The sequence below is a fragment of the Cricetulus griseus genome (genome assembly GCF_003668045.3).
Source record: "Cricetulus griseus strain 17A/GY chromosome 1 unlocalized genomic scaffold, alternate assembly CriGri-PICRH-1.0 chr1_0, whole genome shotgun sequence".
NCBI classification, from domain to species: Eukaryota; Metazoa; Chordata; class Mammalia; order Rodentia; family Cricetidae; genus Cricetulus; species Cricetulus griseus.
Window position 1 is genome coordinate 274558547 of NW_023276806.1, and position 25488 is coordinate 274584034.

At 40.8% G+C, this 25488-nt stretch overlaps 2 protein-coding genes across 6 annotated transcripts in view; both read left to right on the forward strand.

Moving 5' to 3' along the window:
- Nucleotides 1-2456, forward strand: part of Stox1 (storkhead box 1) — a 47893-nt gene extending 45437 nt beyond the window's left edge. The window contains exon 4 of one of the 2 annotated variants that reach the window (XM_027388242.2): nucleotides 2309-2456. In XM_027388242.2, coding sequence (XP_027244043.1) covers nucleotides 2309-2456 — 148 coding nt within the window. The remainder of the gene's footprint in view (nucleotides 1-2308) is intronic. The other variant, XM_035450453.1, reaches the window with a different exon arrangement.
- An 8055-nt stretch (nucleotides 2457-10511) lies between these two features.
- Nucleotides 10512-25488, forward strand: part of Ddx50 (DExD-box helicase 50) — a 31633-nt gene continuing 16656 nt past the window's right edge. The window contains exons 1-10 of one of the 4 annotated variants that reach the window (XM_027388245.2): nucleotides 10565-10714; nucleotides 11306-11519; nucleotides 14088-14197; nucleotides 14550-14843; nucleotides 17048-17123; nucleotides 17478-17656; nucleotides 19738-19855; nucleotides 19967-20152; nucleotides 20591-20736; nucleotides 24260-24409. In XM_027388245.2, coding sequence (XP_027244046.1) covers nucleotides 14658-14843; nucleotides 17048-17123; nucleotides 17478-17656; nucleotides 19738-19855; nucleotides 19967-20152; nucleotides 20591-20736; nucleotides 24260-24409 — 1041 coding nt within the window. In that variant the 5' untranslated portion in view covers nucleotides 10565-10714; nucleotides 11306-11519; nucleotides 14088-14197; nucleotides 14550-14657. Of the gene's footprint in view, nucleotides 10715-11305; nucleotides 11520-14087; nucleotides 14198-14549; nucleotides 14844-17047; nucleotides 17124-17477; nucleotides 17657-19737; nucleotides 19856-19966; nucleotides 20153-20590; nucleotides 20737-24259; nucleotides 24410-25488 lie in introns of all 4 variants that reach the window. The other 3 variants (XM_027388244.2, XM_027388246.2, XM_027388243.2) reach the window with 3 other exon arrangements.

Consider the following 25488-nt stretch of genomic DNA (forward strand, 5'->3'; position numbering starts at 1 on the left):
AAACAAGTTATCACCACAAGAAGAGAGCATCAGATTCCCTTCAGTTACAGATGGTTGTGAGCTGTCATGTGGGTGCTGGGACCAAACCCAGGTCCTCTGCAAGAGGAGCCAGTAGTTTTGTTTGTTTGTTTTTGTTTTATATTGTTTTTGAGACAGGGTTTCTCTGTGTATCTTTGACTGTCCTGGAACTCACTCTGTAGACCAGGCTGGCCTCAAACTAGGGAGACCTGCCTGCCTCTGCCTCCTGAGTGCTGGGACTAAAGGCGTGCGCTGCTACCATCCAGCTGGAGCCAGTGCTTTGTTAAGTTAAACATCTGTCCCATCAGTTCTCAGCATGTGGGCAGAGACCTCTTTGGGAGTCAACTGACCCTTTCACAGGGTTCACCTAAGACCATCAGAAAACACAGATATTTACATTATGATTTCTAACAGGAGCAAGATTACAGTTATGAAGTAGCAATGAAAATAATTTTATGGCTGGGAGTCACCACAACATAAGGAACTGTATTGAAGGGTCACAGCATTAGAAAGTTTGAGAACCACTACTCTAGCCAATCCCTAAAGAAGTTATTACAAAAATTATTTTGCATGATGTATTTGTATGTGTTTTCATCTGTGTATATACACCATGTTCATATGGAATTAAGAGTACTACTTTGGGGAGTCAAGTTTTCTCCTTCCATCTTGAGGGAAGAGTCTTGTTTTTGCCCCTGCACTGTTTTCACAAGCTTCTTACCACTTTTGCCCCCACTTCTCATCTCACCCTAGGACTATTGGCATTATAGCTGAGAGCTATGGGCTTTTTGAGGGGGTGCAGGGGAGGGTTTGAGACAGGGTTTCTCTGTGTAACAGCCCTGGCTGTTCTGGAACTGACTCTGTAGACCAGGCTGGCCTCAAACTCACAAAGATCTGCCTGCATCTGCCTCCCAAGTGCTGGGATTAAAGGCCTGTGCCACCACTGCCCACTGAGAGCCTTGGGCTTTTTTATGTGGGTTTTGGATATCAGACTCGGATCATTAGACCTGCATGGCACACTTTTAAATGCTTAGCTGTTGGGGCTGGAGAGATGACTCAGTGATTAAGAGCACTGGCTGTTCTTCCAGAGGTCTGAAGTTCAATTCCCAGAAAGCACATGGTGACTCACAGAGCATCTGTAATGAGATCTGGTCCCCTTTTGGCCTTTAGGAATACATGCAGACAGAAAACTGTATACATGATAAATAAATACGTCTTTAAAAAGGCTTAGCTGCCTTGCTTGTCCAACTTCTTGTTTTATATATTTTTAATTTTGTGCCTTGTTGTGTATGTGTTTGTGTGGGTATACACACATGAGTGCAGTACCCTTAGATACCTCAGATCCACTGGAGCTGAAGTTACTGGTGTTTGTGAGCAGCCTGACATGGGTGCTGAGAATTGAATTCAGGCCCTCTGCCAAGAGCAGAGATCCATTTCTCCATTCCCAAGTTTATTGTTTAAAATAGATTATAATATGGGTTTCTTGAGAGGCTTATGCTTATTACAGATACTGTGGCTCTTAGGATCAAGACCAAAAGGACAAGACATAGTTGGTACCTTATTTGAAAATTAACACTGACAAGCTGAACTGAAGAACACACACACACACACACACAGAGGAGAGAGAGAGAGAGAGAGAGAGAGAGAGAGAGAGAGAGAGAGAGAGAGAGAGAGATTCTTCACAACTGCCAAAGATATGTGGGATTCAGGGTGATGGGCAAGCTATGGAAACACTCTAGGGTAGAGCACTTGCCTAGCATGCACGAAGCCCTGAGTTCAACCCTGAGTCACCACAAAACAAAACAACCACAGAATTCCTGGGGCAGCTTCGGGTGCATCTTGGCAATAGGATAGGGTACATACTTAACAAATGTGCTGAAGCAAGACAAATGTGGCTAGATAAGGACATGGGTTATAGTTCTCAGGACAAGAACAGTATCAATATGAAAAGCAAGAGTTGACTTCATAAAAGAGTTCATACAAGATAGGTCCAATAGGGAGCTAGATGTTTCTGGCTAGCAAGTACTAGGTATGGTACTTGACTAGGTTTAAGAACCAATGTTCAGATAACACAAACTTCTTTGAAAGTACCTGTCAAATAATTGGGGTGCTATTGTTTAGCTTTTCACATGTGAAAAACAGGCTACCTTAGATTTGATATGTTACCTTAGATTTGTTAAGCATGTCCTAGTACTCATATAGCTTCACACTAACAAAATGAAATTACAGTGCCCCGAGTGGCATTCTGGGTCCCTTTGGAAGATAGTAATCCTGTCCTTTTTAATATCTTTAGGACACAGAGTCTGACATCTAACAATTCTGTCATTTTGGATGGATTTAAAAGAAGACAGAATTTTCTACAGAACTGTGAAGGCATGAAGAAGAGCCAAACGCTCCCATCCAATTCCCTGCTTCAATTAACCCCAGTTATAAATGTCTAACTTAAAGATGTGGTCTTATACTGTAGTTCAGGCTGGCCTGGATCTCAACAGGTAATCAATCCCCCTGCTTTAGCCTCTGGAGTGCTGGGATTACAGGCATAAGCCACCATGTCAGGATTAAAATTCTAGCTGACTTTGGAGAACTCTCTTTAAAATTGGGTATGTTCTAAAGCTGAACACGTATGTTATTATTAACCCCACCAAATGGCAACCTAATTATTTCTTCCTTTTTACCACTTTAACGTATTTTTCAGTGCCTTTTACTAGAAATCTGTTATAGTTTTCAATAAAAAAAAACATGAAATCATTGATCCTTTTCTAACTAAGCATTACTAACTTTAATTTTCCTTGATGTGTTTCTCCAATACGTATAATGCTGACTTACTACCCAGTAGCCATTCTCATCAGCCACAGGAATATGAAATTCTCAGGTTAAAGGGACATTGTGGCTGAGAAATAACTCATCCCTGATGGCCATGTAGTCAAACGTATCCCTCTTATTGTACAAGTGGCAGACCTTGCACTCGTTAGGTCCTTCCTGCACAGTGCTGAACTCCCACCGTATCCATTTTTTCAGCCAATAATGTCACATCCATTTCAAAAAGGAAAACAAAATCAAACAAGACAAGAAATTCCTCCAAATGAAAAGTGGGCAGATGTCTCAATTTTTGTCTATAGTAGTAAGGCATTCTGTTTAATTTGTGAAGAACTTGCCATGTTTTCAAAGATTTAAAAGGCATCCTACAAAAAAAAAGGTGCTGCCGAATTGGGTGCGTATCAAGGATTAGGTTGAAGGAAAAACATGGTGGAAATGAATGAAAACAGGGCTTATTCTCCGACAAACATTTTTTTGAAAGTTAAACTCATTCTGTGGTAAAAGTTGGTTATATAGTAGCATATTTATTAGCAACAAAATATTTACTGATGGTGAGTTTGTTAATCCATGTATACAGATTATATGGTCGTGGGGGGTATATTTCTAAAACCATCTTGTCTACTGGACAACAGCCAAGTGAATTGAAGAGAGAAATGGAAAACGGAAGAGGGAGGTGAGGATGAAGCTCAGATGGTAGAGTGTTTGCCCAACCAGCAGGAGGTGGGTGTGGCAACTCATGCCTGTGGTCTTAGCACTTGAGAAGTTGGAACAGGAGGCCTAGAAGTTCAAGGTCATCCTTTGCTATGTTTGCCAAGGTTGAGGCCGTCCTGGGTTAAAGGTTCTACCTCAAAAGGAAGGAGGGAGGGAAAAAATATAGACCTGTCAAGGTTTCTCCTAAGCTTTGGCTGTGGACATTCACAATGGTGCAGCAATTACACCTCAACTTTTTTTTTTTTTTTTGTGGTACTGATGACAAATGTCACTGCTGAAATAAATATCTTACTTTATTGCCATTAACACACACTAAGTAGTTTCCTTTTCCATTGTCAACATATCTGGATGGTGCCCAGTGATGCTAGATGAAAAGAGAAGGACTTGGAAAATAGATTATGTAATTATCACCCCAAACTCACCCTTAATCAGGTATCATTGCATAGTACATCAAGGAAATTAAAAAATTGTTAAATGCATCAAGATTGAATTTAATAAGGGCCAAAGGAGTAAATCACCCCCAATTCCTGAAATTTCTTTAGTGTTGATGTTTACTTCATCAACATCATTTGCTTTTGGAAAGTAAGATGGCTAAGTTGAAGCCAGATGTTGAAAAGGCTTTGTGATTTTTCACATTAAGTGTTTTATAGTATCAAAAACAATGGGCCAGTGACATGGTTCAACTGGTAAAGTCTCTTGCTGCCAAGCCTGACCACTTGAGTTCAATTGCTGGGACCCACAGGGTGGAAGGGGAGAACTGACTACCAAATATTGTCCTCTGACCTCACACACCCCAGTAAATGCAATGTTAAAAGCTTCATTTGTATTATATTATTCTCTTTCACTTTCATAGTAAAACACATTGTTGGGGAATATTTTAAGGTGTGTGACATTTGTTTATGCTCTGGAACATTTGTTTAATGATGTACAGATGTGTTGCTTGTGTTTATGTTGCATTTGTTTAACTCTGTGAAGCTGTGATTCTTTGCTCGTCTAAGACACCTGATGGTCTAATACAGAGCTGAATGGTCAATAGCGAGGCAGCAGAAAGGATAGGTGGGGCTGGCAGGCAGAGTTTAAAGAGGACGACGACTCTGGAAGAGGAGGAGGATGTTAGGGGTCAGCCACACAGACACCCAGAGACCCAGCCAGCCATGGAGTAAGAGTGAAAGTAAGATACACAGAGGTAAGAAAAGGAAAAAGCCCAGAGGCAAAAGATCGATGGGCTAATTAAGTTAAAAGCTGGCTAGAAACAAGCCAAGTTAAGGCCCAGTGTTTATAATAACAGGTCTCTGTGTGATTTGTTTGAGAGCTGGGTGGCAGGCCCTCAAAAGAGTTAAACAAAAAAACCCACCGCCTGTAACAACACATTTTTAAAAATCAACAAAGGTAGAGCAAAAGCTCTGTGGGTCAAGGCTCCCAAGCCTGACTACCTGAGTTCAGTCCTCAGGACTCAAGGTAGAAGGAAACAACTGGCTCTTGAAACCTGTCCTCTGACCTCTATGCATAATGCTAACCACAATAAATGTAATTTTTTTAAAAAATCAGAGTTTTATGATTTATGTGTTATTGTCTTTATTAGTGATCAAAAACTTATGACCTTTTTTAAGACTCTCTGAATGGGTCACTGGGCATCCCAGAGTTGTCCTGCCATGTCCAGGTGCACACTTCCATCACATAAGCACTCGCGTGCGTACACACACACACACACACACACACACACACACACACACACACTTAAAAGTTTTTTAGATTGATGTGTATGAGTGTTTTGCACACAATTATGTGCTTATCATGCACATGTCTGGTGTCCTTACAGGTCACAAGAGGGTGGGTGTCAGATCCTTTGGGACTGGAGTCCCAGAGAGCTGAGAGTCCACCTGTGAGTGCTGGGAATTGATTCCTGGTCTTCTGCAAGAACATGTAAACTTTTTGAGACAGGGTTTCTCCCTGTAACAGCCTTGGCTGTCCTGAAACTCACTCTGTAAACCAGGCTGGCTTTTGAACTCAGAGATCTGCTTGCCTCTGCCTCCAAAGTGCTGGGATTAAAGTTTCATGCAACCACCATCACCACCACCACCCCACCACCCATCACCCATCACCCCTACCTCCACCAGCAAGAACGAGTTTAACAGCTAGCTAAGCTATTTCTCCAATCCTCCCCCAATCCCAGTCCCCACCTCCCACCCCTGCCATACCTCTGGTTTTTTGTTTTTTGTTTTTTAATCAAGTTTATTGATAGTAGTTGAAACTACACCAGCTCAGTAATACATGCCCATGCTGGTGTGCTGTTAAACTATGTGTGTATGTTCTTAGATCATGAGCCTATTGCTGAATGTAATTTAGCAAACACGATATTGGAAAACGTTGCTCTGGCACGGAAAACAATGGGAAGAGCCTGCTGCTGCATTTTGAGAACCTATCTGAAGCTAAAGCTACTTGAGAAAACGGCACAGGAAAGAGGCTGTTGCCTACCAGTGGGGAGGGAACTATTAAACAAGAATGGGGGGACACCCTGGACAGACATCAGCTTCTCACAGCCTCTTTCCTGCAACCAACCCAGTTCTTGGTTGATAGTGCCCTCTTCTGGGATAACTCATGTTGATTCTGACGCCCTCCTTTCTACAGCCCAATTCAAAACCCTGGCAAAGCAGGGCTGGAGAGAAAGCTCCATGATTTAAAAACCTGTACAGCTGGTGCAGATGACTGTAATGTGGTTTCCAGGGGATCCGATGGCCTGCCCAGGCATTCACATACAGATATCCATACACATAGAGACACACAATTAAAAAAAAATACATTCCTGTTTTTAAACTCACAAAACTATTACTAAAGAAATGGTGGAGCCAGGCATGGTGGCACACATCTTTAATTCCAGCAGAGAAGGCAGGAGACAGGCAGATAGAAGGTTTAAGGCAAACTTCAGCTACATAGTGAGTTCAAGGCCAGCCTGGGCAAATTGAGACCCGCAGCAGCAGCTGCTGCTTCTGCCGCCACCATCTCGCCACCATCTCAGTTAAGTCTGAGCACCTCTGCCCCTCATTTCTACAGTGATGCTTTGTTGCATTTTCTAATCGAGTTTCCTGTGTTATTGTCCTTGCTTGGCTAACAGCAGTTTTTAAAGGTAAATTGACTAAGGTTGTATAGCTCCTTGCCTCTCATTCTCTTTTCTCCTTCGCACGCCCAGTCTCTGTCCCCACTGCCTCCCTCCATCAATTTATAACTGCCCCATGATTTCCATATTGTAACCTGAAACGTTTGGTCAGAAAAGTTTCACATTTACCTCCAAAGAGCCAGATGTAGTCTGAAAAGCTCTTTGCCGTCTCCTTCCTAATTATGGGCTAAAAAATTAACCATTTTGGAAATGACCAGAGAGGCAAGTTTAGAAATAGTACCTTGTTTTTATATCTTAAAAGTTACACAGTTGAATAAGCCAAGACCAAAGGCAAGGGGATTTTTATAGAATCTTCTATAAGAAAATAGCCAGAAAAGAGCACAGAACTTATATTTCCAGGGTGTATTTTCAACTCTTCTAGGATATTTGGAAAATAGGGTCAGCAAGATGGTTCCATTGGTAAAGGCGGCTACCACTGAGCCTGGCAATCTGAGTTTGATCTGCAGGACACACATTGTGGAAAGAGAACTTCTACACACAAAAGAAAATGGAAGAAAAAACAAACAAAAAAAACCCCAACCCTATAACCTGGCATTGTAACACATGCCTTTCTTTAATCCTAGCACTGAGGAGTCAGAAGCAGGCAGATCTTTGTGAGTTCAAAGCCAGCTTGGTCCACAGAGCAGGTTCCAGATCCTCTAGGACTACTTGATAAAACACTTACCTAAAACAAATAAAAAATACATAGACTATAAAGATGTTCTGACAGTTGTATTTGGAACTAGGAACCATGGTCCATGTCTGTAGTTGCAGGCACGAGGGAAACTCGAGCAAGATAATCACTTGGGCCCAAAAATTGATTATATTTTGAATTGATGTCCATGATGGTTTATATTGGTTTATATATGGCAGGATCTAGAATCACTTAAAAGGAAATCCTCTGGGCATGTCTGTGAGGGCATTTATTGGTTAATTGAAGTGAGCAGATACTGTACTGTCATCTTTCTACGTATTGTGGATGAGTGAGACCAGCTGCCGCCTATGCCTCTTGCCACGACTTCCCCGCTATCATGATTGTGCCCTCAAACTGTGAGCCAAATGAAACCTTTTCTTACATCCCTGCTCAGGTATTTTGTCACGGCAATGAGAGAAATTCCCTTTTGATTCCCCACTGGTTCCAAATCTCATGAGCAGACATAAACCTATTGAGGCATTTTTAAAAAATGATTTATGTGCATTAGTGTTTTACCTGCATGCACATCTGTGTGGGGACAACTGGAGTCACAGACAGTTGTGAGCTGCCATGTGGAATTGAACCAGGGTCCTCTGGAAGAGCAGCAGCCAGTGCTATTAACCACTGAGCCATCTCTCCAACCCCTTTATTGAATTTTAAAATTATAGTTCCTGTTCCCGTGTTTTCTAATGGATGAAGCTAAGCTGAAGACCTGAATCCTCCACTCCTTGGGCAAGTTACTCATGTCTAGGTTTATATTCTTCTTTTCTACCTAACTAGAGAGAGATCAGAGAATTGGTTTAGGCAGTTTGGGACTTAGGAAGTACTTGTCACAGAAGGGAGCAGGGGCTCCCTCTCCATCTCAGATTAGGCATAAACCACACCCAAACATATGTTTTCACAGAGAGAACCCTTACTATGCAGGGAAGAAAAGTTAAAGTGGCTGCCTTCTGACTCAGGCAGAAAAACAGTAGCAAATGATTTTGCAGGTGTAATTTTTAAGAAGAAAAGGGAAGGTCTGTGTTAGAATGGGCTAGGATGCAGTGGTAAAGGAGATAGGGAACTAGGGAGAAGGGAAAGAACACAAGGGTAAATGCGCAGGGGATATTTTTCCCAAAAGGACTTCTGGATAGAGACGAGATAGTCATGGCCCATAAGCAAATGGTGGTTTATAAAGGTAAAGGGGGAAACCCCCATGTTAAGATGAGGTGTTTAATTGGGCATGTTAATTAGCCAAAGGGGGCTTTTGATTGCTGGATTTCAATACTTTGATGGCTAGACCTTGGTAGTCAGCCTCAGGAAGAGGAAGTGGCCAAATATGGGAATAGAACTTGGTAGCTAGCTTTAGGAATGTCATCTAACAGTTTTTAGCAAGGCAAAGTGAATACGGGAGAAGGGCAAGACGGCAGAGCTGCCACAAGCTCCAGCCGGCTAGTGTCCTTTCAGAAGGGAAGAAGTCATTTGAGGAAGGCATAGAGAATAGTCTTCAGTCATTTCCTTTTCAGGTGTGCTATGAGAAGTTTTGGCCTGAGAACAAACACACACACACAAAAAAAAGGATCCCAAGGAGCTAAACTCTTACTCCATCTGTGTGACCTTCAACTACAAGATAGCAGCATCTGTTTCCTTTATCCCTGTTTCACCACATCGCCTATGTTTCCGTGCATATCTCATTGTAGAGGCACAATGACTAGCACTATAGAACTGGGTGTGGGGTGTGGGTGTTAGGCAACAGGATAGATTTAGAAAAGCTATTTAGATTTTGATTCATAACGATTCAGATGAGGAGACCCACATCTATTCGTTTAACCTTAGAAAAAAAAAGCGGTGTTGTTTTTTTTTTTTCCTACCATCAATCCTTGAACACACCTGGTGTTCATAGAACTGACTCCATAAAACTACATCCAGATAAACAGTCATCGAGTTTAGGCCAACACTTAATCAACACAAGTACGGAAGTGAATATTGTGATTCCCGTAATTGTCGTGTAACCCCCAAACTCAGGGCGTGTGGCCATTTTTAGTTTTGCTAAGACCTGTGTTTGATGCTCAGATTACAAGGCACTCTGCACCTACATCTGTTTTGCGTCTTATCCTCCCCAGCCCCCAATAAAATGAAGATATCAAGTGATAAAACAGGGTTAAGGGCCGGGATTGTTGTTCAATTGGTAGCGGGCTTGCTTGGCCTCTTAGGTCCCGGGCATTGAACCCAGTCTTTGTGAACATACACAGACCAAGAAGTCAGTTCGCTGCTGTTGTCTTTTGAATGCGATTCTGATCAGTACAAACAGCTAAGCTGTCAGGCACATTGGGTTTGCTTTCCTTGGCCTAGGTTCCCTTTTTTTTTTTCTTGGTTTGTTTTTCTATTCCTTCTGTTTCATAGGAGCAATGGCCTTCCAACTCTGAGAACCTCCCAGCTGAGACCGGTGCGGCCGTCTTGCGTTCTGAGCAATTATCTGGTCCTGCCTGAGTTACCGACTGACTTTGGACAAATTTCCTGCTCGGGTGGGTTTTGTCTCTTCTGAGGAGCGTGAGAACACACACCAAGCCGCCACTTAGCGGCGGCCGCAGACCCATGCGACTCGGGCGACCCTGGGAAGGCTCAATCGCAGTGCCTGCCCGTCCGCCTGCCTGCCTGCCTGCCTGCCTGCCTGCCTGCCTGCCTGCCGGGGGAGCCGTTGCTCGCTAACGCTCCTCCCACTGCGGGGGGCGGGGCGAAGGGCTGCAGTTTCCGGCGGCGAATGGCTGGACGGCGCGTGGCGCTCTGGCCGGCTGCGGCGCGCGCGCTCGCCCACCGCGAGCCGATGCTTGGCGCGCCAGCCCCTCTTCCCCGGCCGCCTCCGAGGGGGCCGCTCGAGCCCTGCAGGGCATGCTGGGAAGGGAGGTGTTCCAAGTGGGTGAGGGGGAGCCTTGGAATTCTTGGTGTTGCGCCCGAGGCGCAAGAGTTCTTCCCGAAGATTGGTCCGCGCCGCGGAGAGGCCTGTCATCGCAGAGCATGGGCGGGCCCACCGGGACCTGCCAGCGTTCCCATTGGCTGAGGGAGGTTGCGGCTTTCGGGAAGAGGTCCCTCCCAGAGAGTCCGGGCTGGTTCGCTCCCGCCGTGCCGTGCGTGGCCCGGAAGTGACGCACGGCTCTGGCCGGAGGCCGCCCTGCCCCCGCTTCCTTTCACGCTGTCGGTGTCCGTAGGTGGTCGTGGCCACCGCACCCGGCGGGAGGTGGCGGCGGCGGCGGCCAGTAATGCCCGGGAAACTCCTCTGGGGGGACATCATGGAGCTCGAGGCACCCTTGGAAGAGTCCGAGAGCCAGAAGAAGGAGAGGCAAAAGGTGCGCTGCGGCTGGGCCGCGCCTCCCTCGGGCTGCGCTGGCCTGGGCGGGGAGGGGAGCGGTCCCTGAAGGGGACGACCTGTCAGTACCGGGCGCGAGCTTCCCAGGGAAGGCTTCCCCTCGCCTTGCTCGGCCCTCTGAGGTCCCGGGGACCGTCCCCGTCGCCACTCTCCCGGACCTGGAGGAGGACGGACCAGGGCTTGAGCCCGGCATCCGTGGCACTTCAGCCCGACGTCGGCCTCTGCGCCTGGATCCCTCCCAAGAGATGGGCAGACTCGAGCTCCCGTCGCCGCGGAATCTGCTCGTTCTCCCTTTGCTCGGCGGCGAAGGCCCTTCGTTTGGTTTCCCAGGGCCTTCGAAGAACATAATTAAGAAAGATGATGTCTTTGCCTATATGTGTTGCTTCTCTGTCTCGGTGTCGTGTCTGCAGCAGTCTTGGGGAAGGCTATCCTAGGGTTACAATCCTCCATGATTGGGTAATAGAGGCTTAAGGAATAGTGCCACAGCCAGGGTTACCAGGGTTTGGCTGAGATGGAGTTCGTGGGGGTTGTATTATGAATAGCCCTTACTGTCAGTATTTTCAATCCACAGGTATTTATTGAGCCTAATTTGTGCCAGACTCTTTGCTGAGTACCAAGGAGCTTAAGCTAATTAAATATGCAAAATGGTCCCTGCCCACCAGGAGCCAGTTGAGGAATTTTTAGAGGCTATACCCCCACCTCCGTCCGAAAAAAAGAAAAGGAAGAAAAAAAAATCAAAAAACCCGAAACAATAGAGGATCTTAAGGTGCTAAGAAAATGCACAGGTAAAATTTTTAATGAAGACATTTGACCTGGAGGAAAAAAAAAAAAAGAGCTGAGGAGGATAACAGTAACTGTGGGAAAGATGAACATTGATAAAATATTCATTCTTAAGCATGCTAAAGATGAGGGAATACCCCCCAGGACTTACTACTAAGGTAAAGTTTAAATTATAGCCAACAATCATGCTTCCTTCTCTTCTTTTATGCCACCTTCCTAATGGGCATTGAATTGCCATCCCTGACAAATGCCCAGCATTTAGCTATATTCCCAACATGTTTTTATGTTTTTGTAGAATATACTAAATTTGGAACTTACATTTTGTCACTTCTAGTTTTCAGTGCTGGGGTTTGAACTAGACCGAATCCACTGCCCACATTTTTATCTTTTTAAAGTGTATAACTTGTTGTCATTTAGTGTAGTAGACTCTTTCCATTGTCATGACCACCATCCATATCGTGAGCCTTTTTATCTTCCCAAGCTGAAACTCTTTGCCCTTTAAATATTAACTCCCAAGCCTTTGAATTTTACCACTGTAGGCTACTGGGGTAGATGATACATGTAATCTCCAAGCAATTATTTTAATTGTAGTTTCTCTTGAAAAGCTCATTTTTCCTTTCACACTTAAATCCTTTATCTGATGGTGTCTAGGTAATGTTTTTTCCCAACCAGTATACAATACTCTCATTTCCCTTCAAGGTCTTGTTCCACTGTTATCTTTGTGATTGGTGTTTTTATGTGCTTCCTTGTAAAGTAAGTTTTTCTTTATATATCCTGAATATCTTCCAAAGATTCTTGAAAAAAGTGATGGTATCTTTGTGCATCCTTACATTTCTCTATGTTCTTATATGTCGTTAGCTTTCACATTGTAAATTCTCCAGAAATATACCTGCTGATTGCCCTTCATGAAAGAAAACAAGAGATTTGGAAATGGACTGGAATATGAATTAGTAGAAATAGAACATTAGGCTAGGTCTTTCGAAATGAAGATGATTCTGCTTTGGGTATATTGAGATAGGGAATTCGTGTTCTTAGAAAATGAATGAAGGTAGAAAAGAGAGTCTGAAAGTGTGAGTTGAAGGCAAAGACTTGTACTTCTGCTGAGGGTGAGGAAGAGGAAACACTGAGTAAGATTGGGAGCGAAGAGATAAGACATGCAGAGCAGTAGAAACAGGAAACGGTATCCAGCCCTATAGTTCCAGTATAGACTAGTGGAGTTTTCAGCACTTTGGCATGTTGCAGGGTTTGGACTTAGAGGTATCACATTGACTAGCTCCATCTTCTCTCCAAAGTGAAAGGTCCTGGAGCAATTAAAACACTAGGGCTAATTGTATAAATAATCTTGCTTTCCTATAGAACTTACTTTAGGGAGCTGTGGGCTAGTGCAGTTAAAGATCAAATGGTGTAGCACATCTTAAGGCATTTTTCACATATTACTTAGCTTTTATGGATGAGAAATTTTTATGCTAGAGCTCTTTAAAAATTGTATCAGAATGGTAAAAATTTGTTGCGTGTAGTTTTTAGTATAAAGAAGTACTGCTATCTAATCGTTTATGAAGCAAGTGATTATTTATTTGACCAAATGACTCTGAAGGACTAAATTTCCAAATGATTTTTTTCATGTTCTGTAAATATTTAAAAACATACAAACAAATAAAAAAAAAAACAAAGGACCCTTCCCTTCAGTTTGGCATTTTAAAGAAATCTAAGAAATTTTTTTCTTTTTAATGTGTATGGGTGTTTTGCTTGTGTACCACATGCATGCCTGTCCTGTGAGGCCACAAGAGGCTATCACATCCCCTGGAGCTGAACCTGAGTACTTTGGAAGAGCAGCCAGCGCACTTAACCTCTGAGCCATCTCGACAGTCTTAGTTTTGCATTTTAAATTGAAGTTACAGAATTGTGCCTTGGTGTTTGGCTTTTTTGTCGTTGCTCTGTTAACCTAAACACGGTCTTAATTTTCAAAGTTATAATCCTTCTATGGAAGTGTAACAGTTGGTTTTCTATAAATTACATAGTTTTGTTTCTCTTAAATCAGAGTTCAAGGAGAACTATGTCTACTTGTAAGTACATATCTGTTTCATGCTCTTGGGAAGTGGAGGCAGGAAGGTCAGTCAGGTGGTAAAGGCCACCCTGAGCTACATGAGAATCTGTTTCAAAACAGAACAAACAATTCAGGGAGGAAGCATGATGTGAAAAGAACATTAGACTTTCAGGTCAGACAGGGCTACATTCCATTCTGTCCACTTCCACCTGCAGAATATCCTTTAGAACCTTTAGCAAGTATTTGACCGCTTAAATTCTTCATCTATAAAGTGGCAAAGATAATACAGGTTCACCATCCCTTATCCAAAATCACTGGAGCTAGATGTGTTTTGAAATAACTAGAAATTGTTACAAGGGTTGGGGACCTGCATCTTTAATATTAAATATGGATAGTCGTACTAGTTGGGATAAAGAAAGACTATATAAGTAGCTTCACATTAGTGGTAGTCAAATTTTGCCATCAAATGAATTCAGATCAGATAAGGTGTTGTCTCCATATAAGTTACAAAAACACTTTCGGTTTTCAGAGCTTTATGGATTTCGGAATTTCGGATAAGGGATTATGGACCTGTACTTCCCTGATAGGGTTGTTATGAAGATTTAAACAAGATAAGCCGAAAACATTACACAATGATGGGTAGGTACTCAATAAATTTTTTTTCCCTTTTTGGGGATGTTAGAAGTTTTTATTTGTATTTTCATGTATAATGTTGAGACTTCATTTTTTTTCTGAGGTGGAACTATTTTAACTTTCCTAAAAATCTTAGGATGGGATTAGAAATATTCTAGAGACTGAGTCTTGAAAAGGCAAGAGATGGCATGACAAATTGAATCAGGTAAGATACAGACTTTGAATTACTAACCAGTCTGGATTTCTTGCAGGTAGTATTGAGTGTAACTGTAGGTTGAGCTTAGCCAGTTGGGGAGTCATACTTGAGCTTCAGAGTCCTAAAAGGAGAGCTTGTCACTCTTTCTTTCTTTTTCTACAGAGTGATAGAAGGAAGTCAAGGCACCATTATGAATCAGATGAGAAAACAGAAACAAGAGAAAATGGTGTTACAGATGACCTGGATGCTCCCAAGCCCAAAAAAGCTAAAATGAGAGAGAAGCTAAATGGAGACACTGAAGAAGGACTTAGTAGACTTTCCGATGAATTCTCCCCATCTCATAAGTCAAGAAGAAAAGACGTACCAAATGGAGATGTTGATACCTATGAAAGAAGGTCAAAGCGAGTGTCATCCTTAGAAAATTCTACTTATAAATCAAGTGATAAAGTGGAGGAGGTACATACAATATTTACTATATTGCTTATGGTGTTGTCTTTGAAATGTAGACCGGCTGGATCTTTTAGGTCTGTTAGAATTGATTCTATACTATTTCCTACTTAGTTCCTAATGTTTTATTTGAACCAGAGAACCAGTATAGTTCAAACCTGAGGCTTTTCCCCTTTGTTCTTTGTTTCTTTCATTGCATTGTCTTTTCTTTTTCAACATTTATTTGTTTGTTTGTTTGTTTTTGGTGTGTGGAGGTTAAGTCCTTCTGCTACATGGGTCCCAAGGATCAAACTCAGGTTGTTAAGCTTGGTAACACTGAACCAACTTACTGCTACCCCACTTCCTATATTGACTGAGAATTTTTCTGGATATTAAATGTGGGGAAGTATAGTAGACATGCTGTAGTTGTCTTTTTTTTTATTAGCAAATCTTTTTTTTAAATTATATTTATTTATCTTTTATTTTTAAAGATTTTATTTATTTATTATGTATACAACATTCTGCTTCCATGTATATCTGCACACCAGAAGAGGGCACCAGATCTCATAACGGATGGTTGTGAGCCACCATGTGGTTGCTGGGAATTGAACTCAGGACCTCTGGAAGAGCAGTCAGTGTTCTTAACCTCTGAGCCATCTCTCCAGCCCAGCTGCAGTTGTCTTTATTCATTTATTTGAGATGGGGTCTCATATACTAGTCCAGGCTAGTCTCAAACTTCCTAGGTAGCTGGGGATGACTTTGGACTCTATCCTTTTGACTCTTGTCATCCAAGTGCTGAGATTACAGGTACATACCACCATGTAGAGTTTTTGATTTTGGAGATAGGGTCTCACTTAGTAGTCCTGGCTGGCCTGGAATTCATGAGAGATTCACCTGCCTGCCTCCTGTGTCCTAAGATTAAAGGTGTGTGCCATCATGCACTGCTGTGCTGGCCTTGTCTCTGCCCTACCTCTTAGGATAGTTACTTTCTTTTTTAAGAGAGTTCCCCCCCCTCTTATGTATGAGTGTTTTTTTGCATGAGTATAAATGGACTATGCCTACTGAAGGGTGAAGGAGGGTGTCAGACCTCCTGGAACTGGAGTTACAGATGAGTGTGAACCGCCACATGGGTTCTGGGAATCCAACCTTTGAGTACTGGTATAATGGGGGAAGTGCTTCTGTGTATGTTTTTGTCTTATTGGATGATAAAGTACTGTTTGGCTAATGAGGCAGCAAGTTAGGTGGGACTAGGAGTCAAGGAGGATTCTGGGAAATATAGTAAAGAAGTAGTGATCCAGGCAGGGAGTGACATAGCAGGGAGACTCATGTATAAGCAAGGGCAAGAAGGAAGTCAGTTCCCTGCTCACTTCCTTCTCGTCTCTGCTCTAGAGTCGCCATGTGATCCGCTGGTAAGAGAGGGCGCCAGCAGAAGGCATCCTCAATGAGATAAGTTTTATAAAATATATAGACTTACGATAATTAAGACTGAGCTAGCAGATGAGAAATCCTAGTTATTGGCCAAGCAGCATTGTACCTAATATAAGTCTCTATGTGTTACTTGGGACCCTAACGTGGCGGCAAGCAGAACTTGGGCGGCCTGGCAGAAAGTGCCCACGTGGTGGCAGGGCTTGGACGGCTTAGCAGAAAGACTTATTGTTACACTGGTATTAAAGGCAAGCACCACTGTGCCTGGCCTCTCTTTGATAAGAACTTATTATAATCTTTAAATCTGATAATAGCTAATAATTTAAGCTCTTACCATTATTTCTTTCTGCTGTACTAGGCATCAAATGTTGGTGCACTGAGATTAATTTATGTGAAACCCTTGGAGGGTTGTGGGAAGGGGTGAATCTTTGTATTGATGTTATTTGACAAGAAGCACATATCTTCATTGAGTTCAGTAAGGGCTAATAGAATGTACAGATTAATCCTGGCTTTGTTGAAATTCACCAAATGCAATGTTAACTGTTGAGTGTGTGTGTGTGTGTGTGTGTGTGTGTGTGTGTGTGTGTGTGTGTGTGTGTGTGTGTGTGTGTGTACACGCGAGCGCGCGTTTGACCATGTACAATTGTAATCACAGTATGCTTAGAGGTGGATGCAGTCATGGTCCTTTGCTGCTTAGCATGTTGGAGGCCAGCCCAGGCTACATGAGACCTGTTTGGGAAGCCCCCTCTTTCACTCTCAGAAAGTCAATATAAACTATATTATTTAGAATTTTGGTTTCATTTTGACAGACTCTAACACGTGAACAAAAGGAAGGAGCCTTCTCCAATTTCTCCATTTCTGAGGAGACTATAAAGCTTCTGAAAGGTACTGTGATTTTCATGTTGTTGAAAATCTGCTGCTGATTTTATAAAACTCTGGTTCTTTTCCTGACCAAAAGAAGAATTTAAAAGATAAATAGCTCACTCTTTTTTTTTTTTTTAATTGCAGTTATTTCTACATCACTCTTTTCTTTATTCTGGCTTGTTTTAACTGTGTTACATGTGTTTGTCACATCAGAACATTTTATTCTAATTCCTGTTGGGGTAGGAATAACTAACCATTACTAGGTAGTATGTCTTTAGGCAGTCATGGAGGAATAAGGATTGTCATTTTCAAATGAATTGATTTTTTTTTTCTCCTAATGCTAGTCACAAATTTTAATGAAATCTCATTTTACAGGTCGAGGGGTAACATATCTCTTTCCTATTCAAGTTAAAACCTTTGGTCCTGTATATGAAGGAAAAGATTTAATTGCTCAAGCCCGGACAGGAACAGGAAAGACATTCTCTTTTGCCATACCCTTGATTGAAAGGCTCCAAAGAAATCAAGAAACAGTTAAAAAAAGCCGCTCACCAAAGGTAACGGTTATTAAGGGAGTAAAAGGTCTTAACATAATGAAAAGGGACAGAGGAGATCACAGTCTTTTGGTTTTGTTTTTTGGGGGTTTCTTTTTTTTTTGAATGCTGGGATCAAACCCAGAACCTTGTGCGTGCTCAGCTCATGTTCTCCCACTGAGCTGTACCCTAAACTCTGAAAGAATTATACTAGTCTCAAGATCAGGTATATACTTCCCCCATTAGACTCATTACTCCTTTTTTATAAAGTTAAATTTTGATTCCTAAAGTAAAAATTCGTCGTTTTTTCATATAGGAAAAATTCAAGCAAAGCTAAACTACATTAGTTAAGGAATACAAATGTACTATCTCTGGATGTCTAGAAATCTTCCATAACTTTGTGTTATAAAATCAGTCTACCTTTTAGAAGTATTTTTATTTAGTGACTTTTCTCTTCATTCTTGACCTTTGCTTACAAATAATGAATTTTCCAATGAGGTATTCACTTGGAGATTCAATAAATATCCAGTATTATTTCCAGGTTGACTTTTTATGAATATTACACTAGCGATATTGCTATTAATGGGTACTAGATATATGTCTTAATTTATAAATAGTAAAATCAATTAACAAAGGAACTAGTAAAATCCTAGTTTAAAATTTGACATTTTTAGAACCTGTGTGCACTTTAAGGTTTGTATCAGTGAAGAAGAAAAGTCATCATAATTATTTGAACAGGTATGTTTGTACTTTCAAATACTTCTAATGTTAAGCTATAAAAGCAAATTCACATGTATATGAATAAAATGACATAATGGCTTAGGATCAGCTGTCATGTCATATTGGCTGTGTTGGTTTTACAGGATAAATTGTTTTTCTTGTTGAAATTAGGTAAAGTTGCAAATAATGCAGATAGGAAACAGTTGTACCTTACCTTAATGTGTTAGAAGCTATGCCTGAGATCACAGTCCTACCACTTCTTGCTGTGGGACCTTGGGCAAGACATAATTTTCACGATGACTCAAGTTCCATTTCTGTAAAATTGGGATATTAATGCCACCTTATCTGTTTTTCACCTCATCTGTTTTTCATGACCAAAAAATTCACTAATCACAGTCATTAATTTATACAAAGCACAAGAGCTGAGTGTATGAACCATCTTTACTGTGACAAATACATTTTGAGTTTCATTCTGTACCTGCTTCTTAAAGTGCAGCAAATACAGTGACTCACCTGACATAAACTTTTGCATTCATTGACCTTCCATTTGAATAGATGATGTAGACAGTTGGCAGACCATCTGTCTATACATATATGTCTGTCTGTATTTTCGGGGAGTAATATATATTTGAAGAAGGAATAGAGAGGGACAAGTAAATCAAAAGGGCTTGGGAACCTCATTAGGAAAGTCTCATGCCTTTCATCCCAGCACACGGGAAGCAGAAACAGGCAGATCTCTTTGTGTTTCAAGCCAGCCTGGTCTACAGAGTGAGTTCCAAAACAGGCTCCAAAGCTACAGAGAAAAGCTGTCTCAAAAAAACAAAACAAAACAAAAAATCAAAAGTCTCTCTCTCTTTTTGTTTTTGTTTGTTTTTTTTTGTTTTGTTTTGTTTGTTTGTTTTGTTTTTTTGTTTTGAGATAGGATTTCACATAGCCCAGGCTGGCCTTGAGGTCACTATACAGTTGAGGACAATCCTTTTACCTCTCAAATGCTAGGATTATAAGGGTGTATTACCACACCTGCTTTTATGCAAAGCTAAGGCTTGTATGCTAGGCTTTATGCATGCTAAGCACACACTTTACCAACTGAACTATTCCCAACCAAGGAAAATAACTTTAGAAATCTGATAAAATATGTTGTAGTAAATGTAAACTGTTCTTATTATTAGTATTTGTATTCTTTGCTCCCATACCCCAGGGCTGGGGATTAAACCGAGTTTATGCATGCTAGAAGTTAGTTTGCCACTAACAATATGCCCAGCTTTGTCTGAAGATAATGTTGATATTCTTACTCTAAATGCATCTTTACAGAAATGTCCTTTCAGGTTGCATTTATATCAGTCTTTAAAAAAGGTATATCTTTGTTTTTTAAACTTCTTGCTCAGGTACTTGTTTTGGCTCCAACAAGGGAACTGGCAAATCAAGTAGCCAAAGATTTCAAAGATATAACTAGAAAACTCAGTGTGGCGTGTTTTTATGGTGGAACATCATATCAAAGCCAAAGTGAGTAAATATATACAATAGTCAAAAGTTGTATTCATTGTAAATCTAAAGAAATCATATAAAAGCATATATTTGATTTTTAACATATTCGTGGTGGTTTTCTCCTTACAGTTAATCAAATTCGGAATGGTATTGACATCCTTGTTGGGACCCCAGGGCGTATCAAAGACCATCTGCAAAGCGGCCGTTTGGATCTTTCGAAGCTACGCCATGTTGTGCTTGATGAAGTAGATCAAATGTTAGATTTAGGTTTTGCTGAACAAGTTGAAGATATTATTCATGAATCCTACAAAACTGGTGTGTCCTAGTTGAAATAAGTACATTAACAGCTGTCCTTTGACAAAAAGCTTATAAATTTTTATTTCATAATTTTTATTACCTTGTTCCTTGGTAGTCTAACAAAATTAAAGTTTGTTTCTTATTTCTTAAAATAAGAAAATATAAAAGCATGCTCTGAATCTTCTCTTGATTATACTGTAGTCATTCCATGTAGATGTACTAACTCATTTTATCCATTTCCTGGGTGGTGTTTCTTAATCCTTTTCTTCTTCATTCAGTTTTCTTTTTGTTTCATTGTAAAAGTCTAATGGTTGCATTGAAGTTTGTATGTTAAAAACTTGCCCCAAGTTTTTAATTTTCCTTTTTTCTTTTGTTTTGAAGTTTGGGGTAATTTTTAAAAGCTGGCTACATCATGGGACATTAAGGAAATATTTGAATTCTTTTTGTTTGTTTAAGATTCAGAAGACAATCCTCAGACCTTACTTTTTTCTGCAACTTGCCCACAGTGGGTATACAAAGTTGCAAAAAAATACATGAAATCCAGATATGAACAGGTTGACCTTGTTGGAAAAATGACTCAAAAAGCTGCAACCACTGTGGAAGTAAGTAGCTTGCCAGCATGTAGATTTTAGCTTTTAATTGGTGTTTACTTTGAAATTTGATGAAGCTAAACTCAAGCTTGAGGTAATTCTTGAAGCCTCATCTCTTTTCCTGTCGTTATTAAGATATATAGTAGTGCCTGGGACTATAGCTTAATCATAGAGCATTTGTGAGGCTATAAATTCAATTTCTAACTCTCAAAGAAAAATAAAATACATGTGTATTTCCGTAGTCTGAAACTTAGGAGCAAATAGAATAAATAGGAGTGGTGGGGGTGTATGAGCAAGTAAAAGCCTAACTTAAAAGCAGCCTTATGTCAGACCAGGTGTCACGGTGCATGTGCTGAGGAGACTGAGCCAGGAATATCCCATTGAGTTGAAGTGATCAGAGGAGGTACAACTGGGGAACTACAGTGTGACAGTATGATGAGCTGTCTCAAAAACAGTAACACATCCAAAAAAGGAGAGAAGAAAAGAATGTATAGAGGCCGTTCTTATTAGTAAGAAAAGAGTATTTATTACTGGCACCTTTGCCAAGCCTGATGACCTGAGTGTCATCTCAGAACCTATATAGTCAAAGGAGAGAGCTGACTTCTGCAAATTGTCCTTTGACCTTCACTGTGCACCATGGTATGCAAAAACATGCACACACAAGTGTAATTAAAGCACTTTCTTCTTTGTGTTTTTGAGATGTGGTTTCTCTGTGTAGCCTTAGCTGTCTTGTAACTCACTCTGTTGACCAGGCTGGCCTTAAGTCAGAGATCTGCCTGCCTCTGTCTCCCGAGTGCTGGGATTAAAGGCGTGTACCATCAGGAACAAAAAATTACAGAATGCTATGTATAGAATCATGGTATTTTTAAAAACATGATTATTAGTACCTCAACAAATCAAAAACATGGAATGCTAAATGGATTCTTTAGGTATATAAAAAGTGTAAGCCCAAAGAATAGATATCAACATGATAATTATTTTGAAAGAGGATATTGCAGTGCAAGTTGGTCAGAAGAACTTTTGTGTATCAAGGACATTTTTAAATATATACAAAGACTGAATGATATAATGACAAATATATGCTATCTTTTAGGCTTTTTTATTCCCCTCCTTGTATTTTTCACTCCTGCATTTGAAGTACTATTAGCCATCATTTTATTTTCATGTATCGAAGGCTGACTTCACACTCATTGTTAGCAGAAGATGGACTTTAACTTCTGATCCTGCTGGTTTTATCTCCCAAGGGTTGGGATTATAGGTCAAATGCTGCTACTACACCAGGTTTCTGTGGCACTGGGGATTGAACCCAGGGCTTCATACACGTTAGATAAGCATTCTTCCAACTTAGCCACATCTATTTTCCTACCTTGAGTTCACCTCCCAGGTCTTGAGAATACACGTATGCATGCAACACTGATTGTTTTTTTGTTTTAAGCTTTATTTATTTTTATTTCATGAGTTTTTGCCTGCATCTGTGGCGTTGGATCTCCTGGAATTGGAGTTAGATGGTTGTGAGCTACTGTGTGGATGCTGGGAACTAAACCAAGATCCTCTGGTGGAGCAGTAGTCGCTCTTAACCCCTGAGATATCTCTCCAGCACTGTTTTGTTTTGTTTTTTGAGAAAGGGTCTCACTGTGTAGCCTCAGTCTGGTCTAGAACTTCCTTTGTAGACCAGGCTGGCTTTGAACTCAGGTTGCTTATCTCTTCCTCCCTAGTGCTAGGATTGAAGATGTGCACCACCTCACCCAGCTGTTAAGTCAGTGTCTTGCTGTGTAGCCCAGACTGCTCCATATCTTGTCGTTACACTTCTGGTTTGAAACTACTGGTCTGCTATCATGCCTGATTCCCCTCCCCACCTTGTACTTCTTGTTTGAAAACAAAGCAATTGATGATTTCTCTTAGTCTTCTCCAGTCTTCATTTTACTTCTGTGTAACCTGTCATGTTGCTTCACTTGTTAGTTAAATTGTGGGTTTGATCTGAATCGGGTTTTCATTTCTTTCTTTTTTTAAAATTTTTCAAGTCAGGGTTTCTCTGTGTAGCTTTGTAGTCCAGACTGGCTTTGAACTCACAGGGATCTGCCTGCCTCTGCCTCCTGAGTGCTAGGGCTAAAGGCATACACCACCACCCAGCTTTTTTTTTTTTTTTTTTTTTTTTTAGCTAGAGGAAGAACAAGATTTTGTGATAGGTAATATAAGTAATTTTTAGTTTCCTTTTGGATTTGTTTTGCATATTGTCTATAATTGCCATGTCACATTATTTTTTTTAAATTTATTTATTATGTATACAACATTCTGTTTCCATGTATATCTGCACACCAGAAGAGGGCACCAGATCTCATAACGGATGGTTGTGAGCCACCATGTGGTTGTTGCTGGGAATTGAACTCAGGACCTCTGGAAGAGCAGTCAGTGCTCTTAACCTCTGAGCCATCTCTCCAGCCCCAGTCACATTAATTTTTTAAGAATAATTTGAGACAGGGTTGGTGGTGCTTGCCTTTAATTTTATTATTGTGTTGTTGTATGTGTTGTAGGCATAGGTAGGCAGATCTCTGAGTAGGCTGTTCGAGGCCAACCAGGGCTACTTAGTGAGACACTGTTGGAGAGATGGCTCAGAGTTCTTGGTCACTACATGCACATGGTATACAGACAAATGGGCAAAACACCCACATACATAAAATAAAAACAGATAAATCTTAAAAATAAACAAAATTAAACCCAGATTAATAGGGCCAGTGAGCTGATCTAGTGGGTAAAAGTGCTTACAGCTAACCTGATGATACCTGGATTTGATTCCTGGGACCTGCAAGGTGAAAAGAGAGAACTGACTACCACAAATTTTCTTTAGTTCTCTACATATGCACTGTGGTATGTGCTCATGTGTAAACATGCTTACACTAAATAGATAAATGAAAGATAAACTGAATAACAAAAAAGAATATTAGATTTAAAGTGTAGTATAATCTTTCCAAACATTTTATTGTGTGAAATTTGTAAACATTTAGATAGGTTGAAAGAATTTTGGTGAATATATTTGGATACATATATACCTAGCATCTAGATACCATTATGATGTGGCATGTTCGTCTGTTTATGTTTCTCTTACTGGTTGATGAATAAAACACTGATTGGCCTGTAGCCAGGCAGGAAGTATAGGTGGGGCTACCAGACGAGGAGAATGCTAGGGAGAGGACACGGAGAGGCTGCCAGGAGGCGCCATATAGCCAAGGAAGGAGTAACAGGTCTGGATCCTTCTTTGGTAAGATAAGAACATGTTGAAATACTTAGGTTAATAGAAATGGATTAATAATTGAGAGAGCTTGCCAATAAGAAGCCTAAGCCGTGAGCCAAACAGTTTCTAATTAGTATATCTCTGTGTGCTTACTTGGGGCTAATTGGCTGTGGGACCAGGCTGGAAAGAAACTCCAGCTACACTATTACCAATGTTTTATTTTCATTTTTATATTATTACTTTTGTTTCTTTAAAAAATAATTTTTGATGAAACATTTTGTCTTTTTTTTTTTTTTTTTTTTGAAGCATTTGGCTATCCAGTGCCATTGGTCTCAAAGACCAGCAGTAATTGGAGATGTCCTACAGGTCTACAGTGGATCTGAAGGGAGGGCTATTATCTTCTGTGAGACTAAGAAGAATGTAACTGAAATGGCCATGAATCCACACATAAAGCAGGTAAGCTTTCCTTATGCTCTTTCTTAATAATGGAGATGGATCAGAAGGCAAAAATGCATTCTTTTTGGACTAAACTTGATAGTTTATTCAAAATAGAATAATTTAGGAAGAAGATGACATAGAAAACTTTTGCTTACCTATTAAGTCATAATAGGGTTTTGTTTTCTACCTGCTAACAATTAAACCAGGATCTTATGCATGCTGACCCCAAGAAATTTAAAAGTCATAGTATGGGGCTGGAGAGATGGCCTCTTCCCCCATTAAAATATATATAATGCTCTTCCAAAGGACCCAAGTACAACTCCCAGCACCCAAACAAAGCAGCTCACAACCACCTGTAATTCCAGCTCCAAGGGATCCCTCTTTATCATATACATACCTACCATATACATAATTAAAAAAAATAAATCTTAAACTAAAAAATCACAATAAAATTATTGTTTTTGAGGTTTCCATGATGTTTGGAAGGAATTCTATCAGTTTTCATTAGAACATTTTTAAAGATGTTTTGTATGTATCCTGCTCTATCTTTTTCTGTCTAGTCACTTGAGATAGGCTGTTACTGGGCCAGCTATTAGCATTTCTGCAGCGATCCTTCCGTCACCATATGCCCCAGAACACTGGTGTTACAAGTATGAAAACAGTCAAACCTAGTTTTTCACATTGTCTCTGGGGATTTGAACTCAAGCTTATGCAGCAAATGCTCTTACCCAGTGAGCCATCTCTCCATTCCTTTTCAGAGACATTTAAAATATGGCCTAAGCTGGGCAGTGGTGGCCCAGGCCTTTAGTCCCAGCACTCGGGAGGCAGAGGCAGGCAGATCTCTGAGTTCGAGACCAGCCTGGTCTACAAGAGCTAGTCCCAGGACAGCCTCCAAAGCCACAGAGAAACCCTGTCACAAAAAAAAAACCTAAAATAAAATATGGCCTAGAAAATACAAAAGTTGATAGAGTCAGTCTTAGTTGTTAACAAGAACTCTAATATTTTATACTTGTGTTGTAAGAATGAATTATAAGCTTGATGTGATAAGCATGCCAAGTCTCTGAATTCAAGGCCATTAAGTTGTAGTCTGATCTCCA